Source organism: Microtus oregoni, unplaced genomic scaffold (genome assembly GCF_018167655.1).
Source record: "Microtus oregoni isolate MIOR12 unplaced genomic scaffold, Mior012 000020F_ref0000438, whole genome shotgun sequence".
Classification (NCBI taxonomy): domain Eukaryota; kingdom Metazoa; phylum Chordata; class Mammalia; order Rodentia; family Cricetidae; genus Microtus; species Microtus oregoni.
Window position 1 is genome coordinate 15438465 of NW_024543079.1, and position 13869 is coordinate 15452333.

The 13869-nt window shown below is 46.3% G+C and overlaps 1 protein-coding gene across 1 annotated transcript; it reads right to left on the reverse strand.

Annotated features, from left to right (window-relative positions):
- Nucleotides 1-2092: 2092 nt before the first annotated feature.
- On the reverse strand, nt 2093-13610 carry LOC121460372 (vomeromodulin-like). The gene is made up of 14 exons (XM_041670731.1): nt 13346-13610; nt 10931-11420; nt 10526-10627; nt 9828-9983; nt 8964-9048; nt 8192-8249; nt 7399-7469; nt 6084-6230; nt 5423-5545; nt 5190-5257; nt 4894-4924; nt 3623-3683; nt 2858-2937; nt 2093-2116 (listed from the first exon to the last, which is right to left on the reverse strand). Exons 1-14 carry the CDS (start codon nt 13608-13610, stop codon nt 2093-2095), a joined length of 1761 nt encoding a protein of 586 aa, XP_041526665.1.
- Nucleotides 13611-13869: the final 259 nt, after the last annotated feature.

Below are 13869 nucleotides of genomic sequence, written 5' to 3' on the forward strand. Positions count from 1 at the left end.
TTTCTTCATTCATTCTTCCATTGAAGGGCATCTAGGTTGTTTCCAGGTTCTGGCTATTACAAATAATACTGCTATGAACATAGTTGAACAAATGCTTTTGTCATATGATAGGGCATCTCTTGGGTATATTCCCAAGAGTGGTATTGCTGGGTCCAGGGGTAGGTTGATCCCGAATTTCCTGAGAAACCGAAACACTGACTTCCACAGTGGTTGCACAAGATTGCATTCCCACCAGCAATGGATGAGGGTACCCCTTCCTCCACAGCCTCTCCAGCAAAGGCTATCCTTGGTGTTTTTGACTTTAGCCATTCTGACAGGTGTAAGATGATATCTCAAAGTTGTTTTGATTTGCATTTCCCTGATTGCTAAGGAAGTTGAGCACGACCTTAAGTGTCTTTTGGCCATTTGAACTTCTTCTGTTGAGAATTCTCTGTTCAGTTCAGTGCCCCATTTTTTAATTGGGTTGATTAGCATTTTAAAGTCTAGTTTCTTGAGTTCTCTATATATTTTGGAGATCAGACCTTTGTCTGTTGCCTGGTTGGTGAAGATCTTCTCCCAGTCAGTAGGTTGCCTTTGTGTCTTAGTGACAGTGTCCTTTGCTTTACAGAAGCTTCTCAGTTTAAGTAGGTCCCATTTATTCAATGTTGCCCTTAATGTCTGTGCTTCTGGGGTTATACATAGGAAGCGATCTCCTGTGCCCATCTGTTGTAGGGTACTTCCCACTTTCTCTTCTATCAGGTTCACTGTGTTCGGGCTGATATTGAGGTCTTTAATCCATTTGGACTTGAGTTTTGTGCACGGTGATAGATATGGGTCTATTTTCATTCTTCTACAGGTTGACATCCAGTTGTGCCAGCACCATTTGTTGAAGATGCTTTCTTTCTTCCATTGTATACTTTTAGCTCCTTTATCGAAAATGAGGTGTTCATAGGTTTGTGGGTTAAAATCCGGGTCTTCTATACGATTCCACTGGTCGACTTCTCTGTTTTTATGCCAGTACCACACTGTTTTCATTACTGTAGCTCTGTAATAGAGTTTGAAGTCAGGGATGGTAATGCCTCCAGAAGATCCTTTATTGTATAGGATTGTTTTGGCTATCCTGGGTTTTTTGTTTTTCCATATAAAGTTGATTATTGTCCTCTCCAGATCTGTGAAGAATTTTGATGGGATCTTGATGGGGATTGCATTGAATCTATAAATTGCCTTTGGTAGAATTGCCATTTTTACTATGTTGATCCTCCCAATCCAAGAGCAAGGGAGGTCCATCCATTTTTTTGGTATCCTCTTCAATTTCTTTCTTCAATGCCTTAAAGTTCTTGTCAAATAGATCTTTCACTTCCTTGGTTAGATTTACCCCAAGATATTTTATGCTGCTTGTGGCTATCATGAATGGTGAAGCTTCTCTGATTTCCCTCTCTGCTTCCATATCCTTTGTGTATAAGAGGGCGACTGATTTTTTGGAGTTGATCTTGTATCCTGCCACATTACTAAAGGTGTTTATCAGCTGTAAAAGTTCTTTGGTGGAGTTTTGGGGGTCGCTTAAGTACACTATCATATCATGTGCGAATAACGAAAGTTTAACTTCTTCCTTTCCAATTCGAATTGGATAGCGACCACTTTTTAAAGGTATCACCTCCTAATGGCACCAGGTGGGCGCAAGGTTTAATCACCTGAGCCTTTGTGAGACACTCCAGATCATAACTAAAAGAGGAAAGTGATGGGAAAAGGTTTGATCTTTGTTGCGATTGTCCCCAGAGTGCTGGAGAACAGTGGATTTTGTTGTCTCATATTATTGTTCAGCCCAAAGTAAAAACTTCTTTGCACACTCATGAACATGTACCAGAATGGAGACACGAGTCATCTTTTACTTTTGCATGAAGAGACTGTTTATTAAGGAGTTGATTACAAAGAGCCCAGGTCCTTGAACTGTTCTTCTTCTTTCCCTTGTCAGTCAGGGCAGAGGATCTGAGCAGGCTGAGGGACTACTGCTACTGTCCTTAATCATAAGGATGGGGCTTCAGAGTTGCATGGAAAAATTCACAGAGGGGTTGGCTGTCATTCAGTACTTTGCCTGGCTTCAGCAGTGCTGGGTTCAGTTTGCTGCCTGAAGGTCACTCTAAGGGGAGAGAAAGACAGCAGTTAAAGACAGCCTTTAATCCAGAAGTTGACTGCAGCACGGTGAGTGTTAACCCACACCCCACCAGATCCCATAGCACTATTTCAGGGATGGGATAAAACACCTGGAGTGAGCACCCAAGAGTTAAGACTATGAGAGAAGGAATTTGGAGGTGAAGCCTGTGGAAGGGGGAGTTGCAGGAGGAAATCCATACAGATGCATTTGGGGTCCAACCAGAGAAAATAGGTGTAAGGTACAGACTCTGGGGTCACAGGTTTCTGAGTGAAGCACCTGCTGACCCTGGCACAATGCTGGCTGTCAGTAACTAGACTTTCACTGTTAACATATAAACTGGTGTGGGCTGTGTTTCTTGTCCCTGTAGTTAAGGCTCAGATGTCATCCATCTGATCTGTTTGCCTGATCAAGGCTGGCTTGTGTAAGGTTCTCTGACCCCTGATAGAGTCAGTACGAAAAACTGAGAGCATGAAGAACCACCCCGAGAAAAGGCCGACTTTCTGCCATTTGGACCCTCTAGGAATTGCTTTGGGCCCAGGTGCAGGGAAGGATGGGGTCAGGTGCAGCTTAAAGTTTGAGTCATATGAGAGAAGCTGATGTTTTCTGGGTCAAATTTCATACTGATTGCACAGGCAGAGGAAGAAAATAGGTAAGGTCCTGTATTTGAGGCAAAATCAAGTAAAGCAAAGCAGAGAAGCAAGGAAAAGAATTGTGTTTGTTTCTTACCGATTTCAGCGGTTTGACATCTGCATTCGATAAGGCAAATGAAGACACTCCTTCTGGAACATTCATTTGTTTATACAGATCTGAAATAGGGAAGAATCACCTTGTGACAAGAGTTAAGGGAAACGGTAACCTGGATAGCTCTTTAGACCATTGTCACACGTGGTATCTCTGACGTGTTTGTGGCCCTCGGAAAGTCGCTGCCACACACATTCAACATGGTGTCATGGGTACTGTCCACCCCAGCCTGTAGGATGGAGGCAAGATATGGTGTAGGGGAAGAAAGGCCCCCAAAGCAGGTGGGGACCTGGTGGCCTAACACCGATGAGAAGCGATGCTCTGCCTCACTGCAGGACCTGGCTGGAGGTTGTATGTGCATTTGATGACCAGTATACTATTTACAACCACAGTAGGGCTAACCAGGAATGTGCATACCTGGCATGTGGCACCACCATCATTGTTTCCCAAAACGGTTATGATTATAACCTTCAAGAGTCAGAACCCTAATGCCTATAGTGGTGCGTGACCCAGGTCCACTGCTTATTTGTATGCCCTGGTGGTCTTGGTCCAAGGCTCCTGTGGACAAGACTTCCTGGGAGCCGCAGAGGAGGCATCTTGATCTCTTTTCCCTTTATAGCGTTAGCTGCTGTTATATGACAGAGAAGGTGATGTGTAGCCTGGCAGAGGACAGGATGGCCCTGTGCTGGGTGCTTTAGTGTCAAACATGTGTCATCTATGGCAGCTGTCAGAGGTGTTAATTCCACATACCATTGAAGACAGACCAGGACTTCTTCATGACTTCAGACAAAATGCCTTCCACCTGTTCCTTCTGCAAGACACGGGAAGACATTTTCAGTAGAGCCTTGCAGGCCTCTGCTTGTCCTCAGGGCCTAGGACCTTAGCACAGGCTGCAGGTTCCTGTGGGATTTCTCTATTTCATGGGTTTGCCATGTGTCAGGGTAGAGTGTAGAGATGGATCTCAAGGTATCCTTAGGGCTCCCATGTTTGGGAGTTCATGGGCCCCTTTTTTGTTTGTTGCCCTTGTGGTTCCATGAGCAGAGGTGTTGTTCTGTGCAATGCCACCTTGTTACTGTTACCGCAGGTGGCTTTGGAACTTCAGGAACAACTTGGAGACCAAAGGTGGAAGGCCTGGCAGTTGTTGGCCACTGTGTCTGTTGTGATGTGGTTCAAGGATGTACAACTCTAGGTCCATCCCTGTCATGGTACTCCTTCTCTCTTTCGTGACCCTCCTCTGAGATCATATGGGGTCCAACCACGTCATGGTGCTCCCTTCTCTCTCTCTTGTGACCCTTCTCTAAGATCATATGGGGTTCATTCACATCATGGTGCTCCCTTCTCTCTCTCTTGTGACCCTCCTCTGAGATCATATGGTTTGCTCTGCACCTCTGTTTCCTTCTCATTGCTCACCCTTCTCTGTGGGAAGTCAGGCTTCTGCAGAACTGGGTTGGGGTGCACTCAGAGAATACTCCTTAATCTCTGCCCTTTAATATCCAGGGGGCAACTCTAAGCATTAATGACTATATTTGGGTGTCTCTATGAGGTCGTGGGTCAATAATACTCAGTCTTTTTCACTGAGCCCACAGCCAGGGATATCCTGTTGTTTCCCTGCTAAGTAGAGACGTAGGGATTGCTAGCCTTGAAATGTTCCCTGAGTCTGCTGCTTCACTGACTCCCCATACCTTGGGCTGCTAAAAGGACACATTTTCCATTTCCATCTCTGGGCACCCACTGTGGGCCTTTCTCCGGCATGTGGCAAGACTTTCAGTGTCTTGTTCCTTTGTATGTCTTTACATATATGCTCCTTGCAGGCCCCACACACATATGTCAGTGTGAGCATGGGCAGTTGTGGTTTAATAGTTCTCCAGAGAATCAGTTAGGAACCTGTGTTTCTGTTCCACAGTAAGTTTGTGTTCTAATCCCCATGGCCTCTCTTTCCCCCACTCCAGAGTAACTGAGTTCCAGCATTGACATGATTTCCCAGCTATCATGGGTCAGTATAAAAGAACACATCAACTTACAGCCTCAGGGGGCTCCACTCTGTGATCAGACCTGTCAGCCACAAAGAACAGAGAAATGTTAGGCTCTTGGGAACAGTACAGCTCATGTTTAGAGTTCAATTATTGTCTGTGTTGGTTTGGAATGAGTCATCTGTAGGCAGGAGCTACTGAGCAGAACAGACAGATGACGAAGAGCACAGAAGCCACAATTCCTAAGTCCCTGTAATGATTCAAATATCTGCCCAGAACCCATCATGTCTCTGTGTTTACAGGGTCTTTACATTCTCTGAGGTCTGTACAGTTGCACCTTGTAGTACCTTGTGAGTTTGATGTCTGGTACCAGTTTGGTTTTTGAAATCTTGCTGTTATGGCTGACGATTAATTGCTGAAATGACACAAGGGAGCATGAGTGAGACATGGGTCCATGGCCTTTCCCTCCTCTGTGGGGACACCAAGGCTAAATGGGCCTCAGGGTTTTGGGAAGCGTTCATTCCATGTCCAAGTCCTTGGCCTTCTTCCAACTCACGAACCCTCATTTCTCAGCACTTACCGTTTTCCCAGTGGCAAAGTCCTCGCCATCCTTCGTTATTTTCACCTCATAAAAGACTCTGAGGAGTTTGTCTTTCTGGAAGGTATAGGCTATTTTGGTGATGTTGGCTTCCAGGTCGTTCATCTGTTGTGAAGAAGACTTCAGTTAGTTTGGGGAAGAGGATGGAGGTGCTGTATCATGAGCTAGCATGTGCTCTTCAGTCTTGGTTGAGATCCTGAGTTTGGTCCTCTAGGCTTGGTCTCCCAGCTTGGGCCTGTTGCAACTGAGAAGAAGAAATGACAGGGACATTCCCATCCTTTGCTCTGTTTAGTTCAGTGGATGGATGTTGAGGCGGAACCCTTGTGAAATGTTGCTTTCTATCAAGTCTTTCAAAGTAAGGCACAGACATTGGAATCTCTGTAAGTTAGAGGCCAGCCTGTTCTACAGAGCTAGTTCCAGGACAGCCAGGAATACATAAGGAACCTTATCTTGAAAACAGCAACAACAACAAAACCCAAAAAACAAAATGAAACCAAAAAGCCCCCAAATCAACCCCCCTAAGACAAAACAAAATGAAACACCCCTTCAGATCTCATTTACACCTCTACTCTCTCCCTCAGAAGTGACAGTCTCAGCTCATGTCCAGAGTGGCACAGACCTGGGGCTGATGAAAGACACTCACCTTGACAGAGCTCTGCTTGGCCACATAAGCTAGAAGTGTCTTCAGCATTGAGGTGGACATGGTTACAGAAATGGTGGCGTTTCTGGGATCTGGAGGCAGTCGACTTCCAGGCACGGGCACTGTTCTTTTGCCAATGTTGGCTTCAACCTAGGGAGAGGAAATCAGAGAACTATCTGTGTGAGTTCAGGAGACTAGAAGGAGAGGGAAGGCCTGTGACTCGGCTCTGCCAGGGCAGGGTGAAGAGGCCTTTGCTCCAGTGGCAGGGTAGCAGGGTAGCAGGGCTCAGGGCGGCCAGGCTTTCCTGAGAGGCCATGAATTCTCACCTGAGGGCAAGTCGCCCTTTTATGATGGACTTCATGATGACGTGTGTTTACTAGTTGCTTCCTGTCCTTGTCACAATCTACAGACCTGAGGTCTGGTCTCCCTCCATATCTCCCTCCATATCTCCCTCCTTCCTTTCTTCCCTCCCCACTTCCCTCCCTCCCATGTAGCATAAGCCATCATATGGAGGAATAAGTTCTTAGATTAAGGCTATTCTTGAGTATTTTCTCTGTCTTTCTGTCTGTTTCATTCTCTTTTTGTATGCATTCTCTCCTTGTATTTCTGAGCTATAATCTCTTTCTGGAAGGCATATTGGAACATTCAGAAGTGAAATAGAGAAGATAGGGTTTTACCTAACATCATTGTCCTGTGCATATGTCCGTTAGTTTTTGTTTTGGTTTTTGATTTTTGGGTCATTCATACTATCTCTTTATACTAGTTATATTGATAAACCATGGCTCTGTTTCCACTTGTGACATGTGTAGAAGAATCTGACCTTCAGGTTGGCTATGTCCTTTGTGTGTGTTGTAGGTCATTGATGAATGTCCTACTGAATGTGCATGGATTTGTGTTCTAGCATCTGAGAGCAATGTTGTTGATGGATTTGCAGAAGAGAAGCTGAGCCAACTCTGTCTCCTTTTTCATCACTTGTCATGTTCTGCTTTTGCCTTCCTGCTTGGGTAGCAGGTGGTTAGAAGGAGCTGGCCCTTTTTGTTTTGTTGTGTATAATCCCCCCGAGAGTGGAGACCTGTGCTGGGCGAAGTTTTGGTTTTCTCTGTCAGGGTTCTCACAGGCCATGTGCTGTGGGTTTGAACTGAGAAGAACGCTAGCCTGTCTGTGCCCTGATGAGTACTCAAGAGACTGATCCCAGGAAAGCATGGGGATGAGAAAAGAGCTGATCATTGTTTTACTGTCCTGACTTTTTGATCTCTTTTGTGGGCTCAGGTAGGCTTTCAGCCTTCATCCAGTTATTGCAATGACAGCAAATACTTACACAGTAGAAGGTGGAAAGTCCTTTGGGAGATATCCTGGCACTTTGAGTCTTGTACTTGAATAAGCCGGTAGCTGTGGAGGAGAGGAAGGGGACGAATGGAGAGAGTTCAGACGGCCATTGACGGCTGCTGTGCCTCAAATGCAGCTCTGGTCTCCCCCATAGATGGACATTTGATTCTGTCTGCCTTCCATGCACAAGGTGCTGTCTTGGATGCCTTCTACATCCCAAAGGATGCTATGACCTTGTGGTTTACCCACAAAGATTTAGATTTTTTTTAGCCTGATGTATCAAAATCTTCTTGGAGAAGGCAATACTATCTGTCTAGGCCATGCATTTTGTCTACCCTGAGTCTTAAGAAATAAGCTAATTTTTCTACTTCACCTTTCTGTGTGGTTCAACCAAAAATGTCTTCCCAACTTGGCAGTTGGCATGTTTATAGGGATATTGTGAGATTTCTTGATCCCAGGACTCCATAGATGAGGACCTGGGACTGCTCCTGATTCAGACTCTTTGCAGTATTGCTTTGAAAACTGTTTGGGTTGGGAGCTCTGTGCAGATGCCCCAGAGGCACTGTGTCCTTTGTCTTCCATGTGTCAGAAGCCAAGTACTTTCAGAGAAAGGTCTACTGGGGCATTCTCCTTCCTAGGTGTGCTGAGTAGGCTGTGTGAGCCCTTATAGTTTTGGAGTCTGGTATCCTGGAGCCCCTCCTCTGTAGTATGCCACCCTGTGAAATCCCCCAAGGTCCCTGGGGCACCTCAGTGTACTGGCCATATACCACTGAGGAATTACTCACTGTTCTTGCACTCATTAAAGTTTGCGAGAACGACGGCACAGGAGTCGGAATTCTCCAGCTGTGAAGTCACCACAGGTTAGCTTAGCTAAGGGAACACCAGTTGCCTGTCTTATCATCCTACCTCCTCCCCATCTCCCCTTGGCTTCCCACTTTACTGTGCCATTTCCCTGACGTCTACTGGACAGAAGTTATCCACTATTTTCAATCTTGTGTTCTTTAATTCTGCTGCTTGGTATATGTAGTGATATTTCATTTGTATTTTAATAAGTAAAGCTTGTCTGGAGATCAGAGAGTGAAACTGCTTTCGTGGTCAGCCAGAAGACCAGGCAGTGCTGACACACACCCTTATTCCCAGTAGCCACAATAATTGCCACAGAAACCAGGCAGTCATATGCACGCCTTTAATGCTTGCACTATAGATGAATATGAAACAGGAGGCGACAGCTCTCAGGTCAGTCTCATTCTGAGATTGCTGGAGGCAGGATCTCCATTGCAGAGTGATGCAGATAGAGGTAACCGCCCGTTACTGGCTGTTTTACCTCTTCTAGTTTTCAGGTTGAACCCCAGTATCAATCTCTGGGTTTTTATTAATTATACTACAGACTTATGGTCCAGAGGAGCTGCTTGTCCATGGTGGCCCTTGTGCTCCAGAGGTTTCTGGCACTGTTCCTCAATCTGTCCTAGCAGCAGGGCATTTACAAAGCTGCAAGTTTCTCCCCTCCTTCCCAGGGATCATGTCTGTGCAGAAGCCCCACCCCTTACCTGGACTTACATTCTCATTCATTTCTGCTGTCAGCAGTACTGGGACGAGATCATTCAAGGGCAGAGGCACAGGAAGAGGCACAGTTCCTGTGACCCTGAAAGATATAATGCTGAAATAAGTGATCTTCATGTTTCTGGGTTTTTCTGTGTCTTAGACAAACGGGCTCACTGATGAAGGCATCAGATGATGTCTGGCTTCTAAATGAACACGTGAGTCCTGAGCTCTTGTCTTGGTCTTTAGTGTTTAAGGAGAATGCAAAGATACCTGTGCATGTCACAGGACACCTGGCCCAGAGGTCCCCTTGGATCTATTCACCCTTCAGACACTGGAGCACATTGTCCACAGACCTTTCTGTTGTCTTGGTGTAGCTGTAGATCTGAATTCACAGCTTTCTATGTTCTAGTTAGAGAAACTAAAATGACTCCTGCCTAGGCCATAGCAGAGGGAAGGAAGGAAGGTCAAAGGTGGTTCTGGGCAGGTGAGAAGCATTTCTATTTTTCTATTGTGTGCCTAGTCAGAAGGGCCTGGAGCCTGTATCTGTTCCAGGAGAGGAGCCATAGGCAGCTGGCCCACAGAAGTGGTAGAGAGATATTTACTGTGTGGCCGCATGGTTCCTTTTTACATTTTGACTCAGGTCCATGTACTGTTTAGGGAATATATAGCATGAGTCACTTAAATAGAGCCGGCAGGAAAGATATAAGATCGATGTGAGAAGGCTGTTCCTAACTACAGAGGAACTCTGGTCGTCAGCTCTCCAGGCATTTCCTGACTGTCTAGTGTACTATTGTGGACCAGTCTCCTCTGTGACAGCAGCTGGGCCCCTCTGGTACCCCTCTGCATTGATCGAGTAGAAAGAAAGCAGGTTTTACGTACGTCTCTATTAACTGAATGTTGACTTCGTTGACTTGGAAATGGGTGTCCTGGATGTCAAGGTTGACGCACTGGGTGTTGTTGGGGGAAATAACAGCTTTCATCATCACTTCCATTGCAGATTGAAACTGCAGTAAGCTGATGACAGGTCCAAGTACGCTGTGGAGAGGATGTGCAGGCGAATGACATACTGTCTGGGAGGTGGGGCTCCAGCAGAGGGACGGGCATTTGGGAATCAGCCTCAAGGTTTGGGGAAGGTTGTCGTCTAGAGGGGAGGGCGGTGTTCCCAGTCCACGTGCTCCTAGGTCCTCAGTCCCATGCCACAGAATGAAGAGGTTGGCCATTTTTGGTCGTTAGGTAATATCTAACAAATAATTTCCCCATGTAGCCTTGAGAAGGTCACCTGTTTTTGGTTTCAGAACCTACAGGTGTCGTACTTATGTCTTCTAGTTGTGTGGAAATACATAAGAAAAGCCTAGCAGGAGACAGCTTGGGCTTCTTAACATAGGAAGGTCCAAACAAGGCAAATTGTGTGTGTGTGTCTATTTTTCAGAGGCAGGCTCTCACTCAGTAACCCAAGCTTGCTGGAAAATAGGTGACTGTCCTTTTTTTGTCTATGTGTCCCTGTCATCTGGCTCTAGGATAGGGACTTCATATCCTAATCCCCGGTGACCGGGCAATCATTTTGGAAACAGGCTTACCCTTTTCCACCTATGCTGGCAGTGACTGCCGAGTGGACTTGGATCTCATCTGCTGCCATGGTTATGTCTATGCTGTCCACGGTTACGTCATCAACCTTTAAGCTGCAGAACGACAACACAGACTCAATTCTCCTCCTGAAAACCACCTTGCCCTCATGAGAAATCCCCGTGAGGCTGCCAGTTCACCACCACCTGAGCTCTGCTTATGGCTGCCGAGCTCCTCTTCCCACCCGGTGGTTCAAGCTCAAGACATCCTGGTCACATTTTCCAGCTATTCCAGCAGGAATAAGTATGTCCCTGTATGAAAGGGTGGCTGTCCCCGGGGTTTCTGTAGGGTGAGTGTCAGCATTCCCAGTGAGTAGTTGTTTGTCCAGAAACCCAGAGGATTGTGGAGGAAGTACTTACTCGAGCAGAAGGTCTTGGACCTTGACCTTGAGCAGATCTGAAAGTGGGTCTTTGACACTTTCTGGGAGTATTTCATTCACCTTGGCCTCTACTGAGTCTTTCAGGTTGTCTACGTTTCCAATCATGTCATCCAAAGGCTTCTTGATATCGGCGAGCACGTCTCCATTCAGAAGTCCTTTCCCAGGGCCCTTGTCTCCACCGAGGCTTAGTAAGCTGCCCAGGCCACCACTGCCCCCTGGGAGTAGCTGGCCGAGGCCTCCAGCGGCCTTGGACCCTGAGGAGGGCTTTGAGGGATCCTCATTCCCTGCTTTGCCTAGGATACCATCTAGGCCGAGACCGTCTGCCCCTTGTAGGAGGGAGGTGGGATCTAAGAGTGAGAGCAGGTCAGCGCTGTCCACCGCGGCTAGCAGTGTCCCAAGCACACCTGCCATGTTAACGTCATCACACTTGACAATGTCCTCGATCTGTGGGGGCAGAGCGTCCATGAGATCTGAAAAAGATCAAGAGACAGTCCTGCTGTGTGGTTTCTGTTCAGATCATCCCTCGCAGCCTCCCTTTGGAAGATGGCATGTTGGAATATGGGCACTAGGAACTCTGAATTCTGCCTTCCAATTAGCGTGCTTCCCCTGCCCTAGTTAAGAATAGTTGTCTGTCAGATAGGTCCACATTTCTTTTTGTCCATAGCTCCTGTTAGTCCTCATGGAGCTAAATTTTGATGGGATCATTTGCTTCAAAGATACTTGGGTGTAGAGTCAAGGTGGAACCTCATATATGTTTGTTATATTACTTGTCATATGTCTTGTTTCTTTCTCTTCCTTTATTTAAAAATATCACAAACACGCACACATGCACACACACATGGTGCCTCCTGCACTGCTCCTGTTAGGGCCTGAACCCTCAGACCAGCTTTATTTTTTCCCTTTGTGTCTACACCTCAATATCAGCTCTGCTCTTTAGAGTCTTCATGGTCCCCTGATCCCTAATCTTAGTGTTTGTTTGAGGTTTATGATTGGATGTGGAGCATGGCTTACAGGTGAAGGATACAGGTTATGGTTGCTGATATCTATGTAATGTGGAAGGACTACAGAAGTAGGGTGTAGTAAAGAGACAAGCACAGTTACTCTTTCTCTCTAGGCTTTTATGCCCCACACTCCTCTGGTCTTTTGACTCATTTTCATTTCATTAGTCTTTGCAGGGTATTGTTTCTGGGATGTGCTATGTTGGGTAACCTTTGCATTTGCCCGAGGCTTGGGCACTGATAGTCAGGGGCCTATCTTATGCTTCCCTCCATCTGATATAAATAAATAGGAAGGGAGACATGGAATTTTCAGGTAGTAGAAAACGGGCTGAGAGTCATCCTGTGACCTATAAAATAGTCTAATGCTAAAATGCTATCTCCACATCCTATCTTGCTAGCTCTAGTAGGAAGTGTATAGAAATAAATGTCAGTGAAGTATTGAACATGTTCAGCCTTGCTAACTTCAGAGCTGAGACTGATTGAACCAAAGGGCATCTGACTCAGCAGAATTGCAGTTGAAGCAGTCCCCTGAAGCATCTCTTACAGCCTTGCTGGTCCTTCTTTGTTGAGTTCTGTGCCTAGGACATTGGACTTATGGGGGTGGTAGTTGGCCACTGTGACAGTTCAGTGGCTAATGGCCTTCATCTGCACCCTGTCATGCTCTGATGCAGGCCTTTGCTAGACCATTGCTGCAGGGAACTTCCAAGATCCACAAGGGTGTCGTGTTGTCCTTTTTTAGTTTTCAAATTCTATCCATTTCCTGTTTAATAAACTAAATCACTTCTTTGCCATGCTTTTAGCTACCCAGGTTCCTATTCTCCCAGCCTTTGAATTCCCCATCTCTTGGACCAATGTGTATCTCAGAGAGAGAATGGAGTTCAAGTTTCATGAGAGCATATGTGGTTAATGGCTTCCCTGCAGATTCTTAATTTTTTGTTTCCTTTTTCTGGAAACAGGCTGAGGGTTAATTAATTAACTGTGGGAGTCTAGGCGAGCTTAGGACACAGTAAGGAGAAACTCTGTGGTGTAACAGAGTCTCTAGGTGGTAAAAGCCCACTTGAAGGCAAATAGAGAGACAGCCTTTGGGGTTAGACATGTCTGTCATCCAGTGTAGCATTGGTCTGTTCTGGACTAAGTAAACATTGGAACCTTACATGAAGCTTCACCATCTCCCTGAGCTCTTGGATTAGCTGGATTCAGCCCCTTGCTGTTCCAGAATTTCTAGGTTTGAACCATATTCCCTTCTCTCTCTAGGCACCAAGAAGATGTCCCAGGATTCTCGTGTTTGAAAACCACTTGTTCAGAAGGTTGACTGACCCTGCTCTGAGCTCAGAAATGATCAGGCTATGGGAGGTGTGGACAGGAGCCAAGAGACAGCTGAGGTGAGTCTTACTTACAGTCTTGGAGTTTGCCACTAGAGAGGAAGTATCTGGCTGCCGGTGCACACTTGCCGCCTTTGGGGAGAGCTGGATTAATTTTGGGAGCTGAGCCTTGCTTGTTGGGGGGATCTCTGAGGCGTGGTTGTGTTGGCAGGTTAAGAGGGAGGGTGTTCACATTGGGCACAAAGACAGGGAGAGTGTTCAGCCCTGGGGGTGCTTCCACCAGGTCAAGTGTTCCTGTGTGGATGCTCAACATGATGGCCAAGGCCCAGAGAACCCACATCATGGTGACTGAAACCTGCAGAAGAGAAATGGGTCACACATCTCATTCCCAATGCGCCTTCGAGCTGGCTTGCAACTTTGTGTAGAGGATTCCCTGTCAATGTTGTCTGAGCCCTGTCCTGAGCTCTGACTTCCTGGGCTCATATATATCATCCTCCTACACTGTGCAGCCACATGTCCTTTGTATTATCCCCAATATGAATTTCTCCCCTCTGTTGTTTCTCAGTGCTGAGGTTGTACACAGGCCTTGCCCATGTTAT